Source organism: Wyeomyia smithii, chromosome 3 (genome assembly GCF_029784165.1).
Source record: "Wyeomyia smithii strain HCP4-BCI-WySm-NY-G18 chromosome 3, ASM2978416v1, whole genome shotgun sequence".
Lineage (NCBI taxonomy): Eukaryota > Metazoa > Arthropoda > Insecta > Diptera > Culicidae > Wyeomyia > Wyeomyia smithii.
The window spans coordinates 177,146,090-177,156,522 of NC_073696.1; the positions used below are offsets into that span (position 1 = coordinate 177,146,090).

General features: G+C 33.0%; 1 protein-coding gene across 1 annotated transcript; it reads left to right on the forward strand.

Moving 5' to 3' along the window:
- Positions 1 to 1,569: 1,569 nt before the first annotated feature.
- Positions 1,570 to 3,244, forward strand: LOC129731741 (uncharacterized). Its single transcript, XM_055691985.1, has 3 exons — positions 1,570 to 2,382; positions 2,574 to 2,634; positions 2,800 to 3,244. Exons 1-3 carry the CDS (start codon positions 2,359 to 2,361, stop codon positions 3,123 to 3,125), a joined length of 411 nt encoding a protein of 136 aa, XP_055547960.1. The 5' UTR covers positions 1,570 to 2,358; the 3' UTR covers positions 3,126 to 3,244.
- Positions 3,245 to 10,433: the final 7,189 nt, after the last annotated feature.

Below are 10,433 nucleotides of genomic sequence, written 5' to 3' on the forward strand. Positions count from 1 at the left end.
CTGGAAAACAGCCAATTTAGGTATTTTTGAATATTTAGAAACCAAAAATCGACCTCAGATACCATTTTGAATTCTAATATGGCGGAGGTTTCTAGGAAACTGTCGGAAATGACCAAATACCGTTCAATATAGATATTTCTATATTTATCGTGATGATACATAGATGCCATTTTACGTTGATCAGACACCTACCATTCGATTTCTGAGACTTTTTTACTCAAAATAAGATATAATTTGACTACCACTTTAAGATATTAGCGAATTACCATTATTACGCAGAAATAATCGATATTATTTTGCTTTGTGAAATATACTAAAACTATGCCAAAACCAAAAGATGGGTAAAAGGGTGCTAATATGTGGACAAACTCTTAGAATTTTGATATTTGGCCTCAAAACAAAATGGCGTCGAAAAAACCACAAAAATTACCGGTTTCTCAAAAGTTCAAAATGGCGCCATTGTTGCCCCTTCAGTTGAAATATGTTCAAACTCAGGGGAATTTATTTTCGCATCAAACTTCATCAAAAAATCATACTTAGGAGCCAAGGCAAAAAAAAATTGTTGCACTGTGTATTTTATCACCTGTGAATCATTCCACATAGTTGCTAATACGATTTTTGACCAAAGTTTTGTTTTTTTGAAACTGAAGAGAGAAACAAATAGCACGTTCCAGTGGTTACCACGTTATTTAAATCACTGAAATATTCAATTTAATGATGTATGTATCCAACCAAATTCTTCAACACGAAAAGTGTACGTAACAATGGTTTTTGTCAATATTAAAATGGTCTGCTGACTTTGCTCGAAACAGCTTTTCACTTCAACAGCAAGTCATACTAGTAATTCGAATCTAAAAATAAGCCCCAGTCCTATCGAATAGTGTTATTTTTGCTCTAGAACAGCAGGACTCTGCCGTCAGAATAATGTACAGACGGCTGAAGTTTCCGTTTTTTCACCAATAGCAATACATTTCACGCTCCGAAGATATACATATATTTAACCAAATTTTGCAATCAAATGGTGTGTAAAAATCCTGAATGCTTGAAGGTGACAGATCGTATTCAAATACTAATCCGAAGAATACCTTGTGCGAAAAATAAGGTTACATTGCTCGATACTAACACTGCTGTGCATGACGAATTAGTCAGACGAACACGTTTCGATATTGTAATGTAGTTGTATAATCTCCCCTTTTGTAGTGATTAAAGTCATACTGACTGGAATGCCGTTCTTGAAATCTTGTTAAATGAAAAACCTGATTTTCAAGAATTGCTGTAACTTCGTGAATCATTCGATGCGATATATCTAAATTCCAACCGGTACTCAATGCCATATATAGACGATGCTTCACGTGATCTCACACTTGCAGGTGCTATATCGAATAAAAAAATCATGAGCAAAAAACTGCAGCAGCCGGGGAGGTATTTGTTCAACTCAAATGTCAATAGAATGAAAGTTAAATTGATATCAAGTCCAATGAACAAATGTTTTAGTTAGAAAAAAAAAATTTGTTTTGAAATAATTAGGTATTAGGGTATTCTTGTAATTTCTGAGGTTATTGAAACTATTCTCCTGAAACGGCATGACTGCAATTTCATCAGATAACACATTCTCAAATATATATAGTTCGCTTATATTAACCGTTACATACCAATTGCCTTCTATTCGTCAATCCAATTGGGTTTCACCGAAAGCAACAATTTACGATCATCTCCTTCGCAGTCTGCTCAAAGCTCCAGCTGACCAACTCGCGCTCATCTTCAATGAAATGTACGGCTCGCGCTATCTGACTGCCTTTATTATATTATCATCTATATTTAATATTGAACCCAGCAAGCAAACTCGTTGCCATACCAACACATAAACGCACTGATGATCTTTAGACCCTTTCTCAATGCCACCCGTGACCATCGCGTATCGCGTACTCAAAACCCCCAAAAAATAAGCAAAAGAAGAGGCCACATTCCATTGCCACTCTTGATCTATCCCTGCCTATTTGTAGATGTATGTATATTTACTCTATGGCAATAACGGATCATTGGCCAATGCGGGCTATGCGAGAAGAGAAAGGAAGTCGTGAATGGGTTATCTCCAAGGCGAACCTAATGACGATAGAGAGTAAGAGAGACTGTGACGGAATGCGATTTAATGACAACGGGTCGCGACGAAGTGGGTAAACAGAAAGTCATTCATAAAATCAGAGCTCCACTTCCAACCACAACTCACAGACTAACTCCAAGTTGGTAGCAGTATTGCGATCGGAATCCTCTTCGTGTTCAGTTCATACGGTAAAACAGTCATCGTTTTAGCCAGCCTTTCGGCAAGTAAACACTGTCAATGGCCACGGTGTTGCCCCGATGTTGTCCACTTCTCAGCGGCTGGTTTGTTCGCCTTCACATTCCTTATTATCATTCTTTCTCGCTTCTGCCTAACACCATTTATCGTTATTCTCGTATCTTTAACTTTATATCCTCTTTACCTTTCAACAGTTTTCTCCTGCTTGTTTGCTCTTCTCTACTCATTTTTGTTCCCTGCACGTTCCACATTCTTTCATTTCTCTTTACATTTGCAGCGCACTCTACATCTGGCTGTAATCGACATCGGTGGTTACCGGTTGACGCATTTTTGGCAAGGTGAGTAAAAATGTTGTAGATCGGTCAAAAATTAGAAAAATGCTGTGATTCAGCGCTCGTACATGTAGTCTTATTAATTTTTGTTTGTTTGTTTTTTTTTTCTTCCAATTTCAGTGTTAGATTAGTGAAATTTCAAAATCTCAAGTATTTTCTCTATTGTTGCAGCAAAATCGAAACGAATGGAACTCAATTCTCACGTAATCCGGTCTCATCGCATACACCGCAGCCTTTCATCCGTTTTGCCCTTCTCGGCCAATTTACACATTTGCACACACGTTCGTCCCAGAAGAGATAAAACGAAATGGAAGGCGAATAATAAGTTAGAACAGCATTTTCGTAGCAACATCAGAAGCGGCAACAAGTCGGCAGTCATACCGCATACCAACCTACTAAATGCCTTTCATACACAGATACAATCCGCACTGGAGGCCGCAAAGCGCAAAAGCAATCACAGAACCGGTTTTCATTTTCGATCTGACTTATTTGATTAACAAGAGTGAGATCATTTTGAAAGCTGATTTTGTACGGAGAATTCAACCCATGCGCCGGTCGATCGATCTCTGGTGGTAGCAGAGAAAGAGAAAACGGAAGAAGTGTGAATACAAGTGTGTGAAGAAAGAACGGATTTAAATGTCCGAAGAATTGCAGAACGATGCAATAAAAGAATAATTGAATCAATTTCATTCTGGAACATTTTCGTATATTTTTTCCGAAAAGCTCTTTCGTAACTACAATACACTGCTGCATTGTGTACGGTTAATTGGCGTAACCAAACTTTCAATTACGAGATAAATTCAATGGGAAATCCTCTCTTTTTTTCACGTTAACCATTAATTGTAGTTTCTCTAACGACTGAATAATCAATACACCAAAGTGTAGTTAAATTAAGTATCCATTTCATTAAAGATGTTCAATTCAAGTTAAATGTAGATTGAACCAAAAATGTCATATGCAAGGTCTATATATAAAGCCCTTGATTATGGAATTAGGGATTATTGGGCATGTGGTATTCAAGTTATGCAAAGAAATGCGATCCAATAACTGTTAAAAGGGTGATATACCATTTTGTTCCAAAAGTAGCGGTAGGGAGAAAGTTGTTCCCATTTAGAGCGCTCATGAACTAAACTTTTAACACGATTATCTGGTCGACGCGTGTTTAAAAAAAAATGACTGTCGTGATAAGGATTTCCAAAAAACTGCCCGATTTTCCGATTTCCTTCATCTCTTTCTTAAATGTTTGCTATTAACACTGTCAGTCCTCGAACGATCATTTTCAATCTTCCGTATTTTGTTAAAAAAAATTGGAAGCACAAATTTTTACTTCGCTTAAAATGAATTTTTGGGTAAAACATGCATGCAATAAAAAACCTCATCAGAATTCCCGCTAGCCTCTTTGAAGAGGGATTTTAATATTTTAATATATTTTAAAAAAACAAATTTTTTGTTGTCGAAAAACTGTACTACAGTAAAGTTCTTTTTTACACGATTCTACGTACCGTGCAAAAAATATCGTGTGAGAAAAAACCGCGTTATTTGGGAAAACGTCGTAAAAAAACCGCGTTATTTGGAAAAACGTCGTAAAAAAAATCTTGTAAAACAAAAACCGTGTAAAAATGAAACTGTGTAAAAAACAGCCAATTATAGTTTGTTACCGTTACTGCTACTTACTGTAACAATTTTACGCGAAGACGAAAAATCGAGCAAAAAAAACCGTGTAAAAAAAATCGCGTTATTTGGGAAAACGACGTAAAAAAATCGTGTTATTTGGTAAATCGTCGTAAAAAAGAATCGTGTAAAATAAAACCGTGTAAAAAAGACTTCACTGTATTAGGAAAGCAAAACTTCAATGCAATTAAAAAATTGCTAAACTGTTTGAAAATTTCAAACTTTCTTCATTTATCTCGAGAAAAATAATACACAATCCCTTAAAAACAATTTGCAGGATACCGCACAGTGGGACGCTTTAAAAAAAGGCGTACTTAAGCTTTTGCGAAGAAACTATTTTCGACCCAACTGCCTCTACAATAGTTTCATATTTAAGTATATTCATAAAAAGCAAAGTAAAGCTTTGGTGCTACATTCCGATTCGAAACTCGACCTTCTGTTTATTATACACAGACTTTGTAGCTAACTTTTTAGTGCAAAGGACAATTGCAGGGCTAGCGCAACGATCCTACTGACACTAACAATCTCTCCCGAACCGAGACTCGAACCTACGACGACTGGCTTTTTAGGCCAGCATCGTATATTCATACTGCAGCTCAATATTCGGTATTGAGGGAGTTTATTGTAGAGGCAGTTTCGAACTACACAGCAACATTTTATACAAAAACTGAAATAAAATGTTTTTCGAATTATTTTTATCGGAGAAATGAAAGTTGCATCCCTTAAGGTAAAACGGTGTTAAAGCCACAAATGGCAGACTTCGAGCCACCACTTCGAATTTTCAACAGCACAATTCAGAAAACGTAATGCGTTTCTGTGAAAACGCTTTTTTATATTTGCTTCACTACAGCAAATATTAAAAAGTGTTTTCACAGGTGACGCATTAACCATTACCGAGGTGTGTGCCTTTAAAAATTCGAAGCAGTGGCTTGAAGTCGGCCATTTATAGCTTTAACACCGTTTCACCTTAGAGAAAAATATTATTGAGTTTCATCCTATTTATTCGCACATAAAAATAATGTTCTAGAGAAATAAGGGGATAACTTCAAATATCATCTTTTGCAGTAGAAATTGTAGTTCTAGTTAATAGAAAAGGTAGTTCTAGTAATTAAACAAAAACTACAATAAATTAAAAACTAAAATTTATTGTAGTTTTTGTTTAATAAATTACTATTTCATTAATTTGATGAAATAAATTTAAATTTTCAAATAACAGTATGGTTGTCAATACAGGTATTCCACGTAAAAACGTAACTTTTTTTCAACTCTTTACGTTATGTCGAATTTATGTGAGGCCATCCACAAATTACGTAAGGATTAATTGGAAGAGGGAGGTATCTAAATTTCTTACGAATGCGGGGAAGAGAGAGATTCAAGAGAATCTTACGTAAGATTGAAAATTTTCAAAACACCAAGCAAAAAATTACAAAACAAAAAAAAACATTTATTTTTACTTATTTCTCGCTGCGATCTTAACAGTTGGAAAAGCAGTGAATTTACCGTCGCTGCATAATTATGCACTTTACTTCATTTTTACTCAATTTTAAATTTTATTTACTTTGACATTCTATTAACTGAATTAACTTGCTTTGTTTTTTTTTCCTCTACGAATAGGCTAAAGGGTATCGGCTATATTTTCGTCAGGTTTTACCTATTATCGTCAGGGGGTAAATGATGCCCTATATCGTTAATTTCTTGCATAATGGTTCTTCATAAAGCTGAGCACTTTCCTGCAAAAGAATAATTATTTATGACCTTTTTAACCCCGCAGACGATATTACCCCCCCTGACGATAATAGAGCCGATACCCTGTGTAAATAAATGTTTCATCTTCAAAAATAATTTTTCTCTGAAAAGCAAATCTTACGTAAGATACGTCAAGGGGGAGGGAAGCGATGCAAAACCTTACTAAATCTTTTTATGGGGGGAGGGGGGTTCGAAAGTTTCGAAAGAAGTCCTTACATGATTTATGGATGACGCCTTATATTGAATCATGTTTTTATTAAAAAATCACTAGAAAAAATACTTGTATTAATATTTAAAACATGATTCACAAATTCAGAGTACCGTGCATTATATATTTTTGTTGTTCGAATTCACGATTTATTTAAAGGGATATACCATAAAATGGCATAAACAACTAACACACTACACAATTTTGAACATGTTTTATCTGCTGTGTTAGTTCTCGATTACCGTGGAAAGATTTCTGGTTATTCAAGCATTTTTGGATCAAGTTTATTTCATTTAACCTTTTTTTTAAATTACGTTATACAGTAATCACCCGATTATATCTGCCCCCGATTCAAACAATAAAACATTTCATTAAAAAAATGTCAGGGTGAACTGATTTTCTATTACGCTTCAATATTTAAGATATTTTTCATAATACTGTGTATCATTCTGGATGCAGTTTACATTAAAAATTCAACCGATGCACAATGTTACATCTTGCTGTTATCGTACGAATAATTGAATAGTGATACAAATGTTTATTATAACCGTATAATATGTTCGGAGAAGTTTCAAAATATTTGAAAACGCATCTTTTGATGTAGAAAGCTGGGTAATCAATCCTCCTAAAAGTGAGATAGAATATTTACTTTTTCATTAGATAAAGATAGACGCTTGGTGTCTTAGGCAAAGTATTAGGTGATCTTAGAACAAGAAACTTTACAGAAGACATCATGTTTCTATCTCTTACATATTGCAAGCAACATAAAGTTTGCTATGAGAAGGCATTAAAAATCGTTATTTACATTTTAAGATTTTTCTGGTTCCAATATGTTAGAGATATCAGCATGCTGTCTTCGGCAAAGCTTAGTGTTGTGAGAACATCTAATATTTTGCTTATGGTACTGCGCTACAAAAAAGTAAGTAATTCATTTTACCAATTCAAACAAAAACATGAACGAATAAAAAACTTAATTGTAATTTATTTGCAACTTTACATCGATTTTTTTAGGTTTTTTTATTTTTTAAGGTTTGTTCAGAAAAGTTTCAGGCAACTGAATTATCTATCTAAAAAAATGTTTTAAAAAAATAGTGATGATCGATTTTTTATAGTCACTTTTTGTTTTTGAAATTTTTTTTCAGTACAGGATCTCAAATTGAATTTTTTAAATATTTTTTATGAAAGCTCAGACAATTTTCTCAAATTCATCCCTTGACAACTTTTCTCTATCTTTTGTCATTATTCAGATATATCGATTTATGTAAAAACAACTGCAGCTTTTTTCATATGTTTGTACAGATAAATTTTCAAAAAAAAAATTAAAATCGCTGATTTCACGTATGAGCAAGATCGCGCCAAATGACCTATGATCGAATATCGACCATTTTTGACCACGTCCCGTTTCACCTTAAAACCACTTACAATTGAGCAAAATCATTTCAAATCGCCTGGAAATAAAATTTAATCGACCATTTTTGATTTGAATGAAACTTTGCACACGTATTTGGCTTATATTTTTTACACCCATGAGTTACATTCTAAAAGGACGTATGCCTTTTGGCATAGGTTTTATTCGAAGCATTGTAGCCCAGAAACCGTTGGTTGTATAGAAAAACTGTCTGAGAATGAGTTGTGGGGAATTAAAAATGCACCATAAAAAATAGACACTGTACAAAAAAAATTTTTTTTTGACCAAAAGAAATTAAAAATAAACATTAAATTTCAACTTTAAAAAAAGAGTTGAATTTATTTTTTATTTTTTTTTTTTTGAAAGAAACTTGACGTTAATACGCAACTTTTTAAAAAAAGTCCAGGATAGAGAAATGAAAAATAATTTTTTTATGGTAGATTAATTTTTTTATAAAAAATTTATTTAAACATTTTTCAAAATATTTGTATTCTGATGATTTTAAAAGATGCAGAGAGTCATTTTGAATCAAAAAGCTCTTGGTTGTAAACATTCTAAAGGCATCGGTTTTCGAGTTATTTTAAATTTAAGGTCGAAAAATTATTAATATTTCGGAAAATACACGTTTTTCTTAATTTGTTTATGGTTCTCCAGCAAAAACCATACGTCCATTGGAATGCTTGATCAAAAATATACAATTCATTCTTTGACAACAAAACAATTGGATAAATAACTCAAGCGCTAAACCTTAGCCTACCTACACGTTCCCTCTTGCCGAATGTTTTATAAAAATATATTTTTGTCGTGCAGCACTACCTACTTGTTTACTAATAATAACTGTTTGTAAAATACGCAACCAATAACTACTGGGTTACCTATAATATCTGTTTTCGTATATAAATACGATTGAACTACTCCAGATGTGTTAGTAACAGTTTGCATTTTGTGAAGATGAATAAAGTGAAAATGGAATACACCAAGCCCAAATGCTGTCAACCCTTTCCTGATCATCGGTGCTCATCAAGCTTTCGCAAATGAAACGAAAACGTTATTGCAAAATTAAAAATATTGAACAGTCAAGCTCATTTTAATACGTCTTTATCAATTTGTGATTCGTGTAGTTATTGGAATGATAGTCAAGCCACCATTCATCCCTTCGTTGTTAACTATTCAGAATCTTGAACACTTAAGAATACCAGCTTCATCATTATATCGTAAGTACTCCATCATGATACTGTTGCGGTTCAGGTGTTCATTGCCAAATTAATGAGTTTTTTGAAAACAACAATACAGTTGAAAAAAGCGATATTAAAGTCTGATGGAGCTGCCTCACAATATAAAAATAGAAAAAACTTTGCAAGTCTTTGCAAGTTCAAAACAAAATATAACGTCGATGCAGAGTGGCATTTTTTTGCAACTTCTCATGTTAAAGGCCCATGCGATGCATGGTGGCATATTAAAACGAATGGCAGGAAATGCAAGTTTAGCTAAAGAACATGAACATCCCATTACAAGCGCAAAAGAATTGTATGATTGGTCTAACCAGAAAAGTAATAAAAATTCATCAAAAATGTCATTTAGTTGTGTATCATCATATGAAGAATATGAACAAGGAGTAACAGAATGGAACAATATTTTCAAAAAATCTATAATAATAGCTGCCACACAAAAGTCTTACTCTTTTGTTCCGATTTCAGAAAATAAGATACAAACGAAGCTGTTTTCAAAAGATGACGTATCATTTACTTATGGTGTGTATAAAATATAAGGTGAAACTAGTTCTGTAAAGTATCTATGTCATAAAAAATATGTTCCTAAGATAATAAAACTCGAAAATAAATATTTGATTCTTATATATATTTATCTCTCTTAGAACATTTAACTCTTTTCTTGAGAACCGTTCGCCCAATCGTTTTGTTGTCAAAGAATGAATTGTATATTTTTGATCAAACATTCCAATGAACGTTAAATTTTTGCTGGAGAACCATGGACAAATTAGGAAAAACGTGTATTTTCCGAAATAATTATAATTTTTCGAGCCTAAATCAGAAATAACTCGAAAACCAATGCCTTTAGAATGTTTACTACCAAGAGCTTTTTGATTCAAAATGACTCTCTGCATCTTTTAAAATCATCAGAATACAAATATTTTGAAAAATGTTTGAATTAGAATTTTCATAAAAAAATTAATCAACCATAAAAAAATCATTTTTCATTTCTCCATCCTGGACTTTTTTCAAAAGTTTGTATTAACGTCAAATTTCTTGAAAAAATAAAAAAAAATTCAACTCTTTTTTTTAAATTGAAATTTAATGTTTATTTTTAATTTTTGTTGGTCAAAACAATTTTTTTTGTACAGTGTATATTTTTTTATGATGCATTTTCGATTCGCTACAACTCATTCTCAGACAGTTTTTCTATACAACCAACGGTTTTTGGGCTACAATGCTTCGAATAAAACCTATGCCAGAAGGCATACGCCCTTTTAGAATGTAACTCGTGGGTGTAAAAAATCTGTGAAAATTGCTCAGTTTGCTAAGCCAAATACGTGTGCAAAGTTTCATTCAAATCAAAAATGGTCGATTAAATTTTCGCGTATTTCCAGACGATTTGAAATGATTTTGCTCGTATTTAGTTATGGTTTTAACATCTTCAATATAAAAATAAAATTTTAAAAATTTCTCGATTTTATCACTTTCCCTATTTTATCACGCCAAAAATTAACAGGGTGAGATATAATTGGGTGATTATATCTCACCCTGTTATATCTCA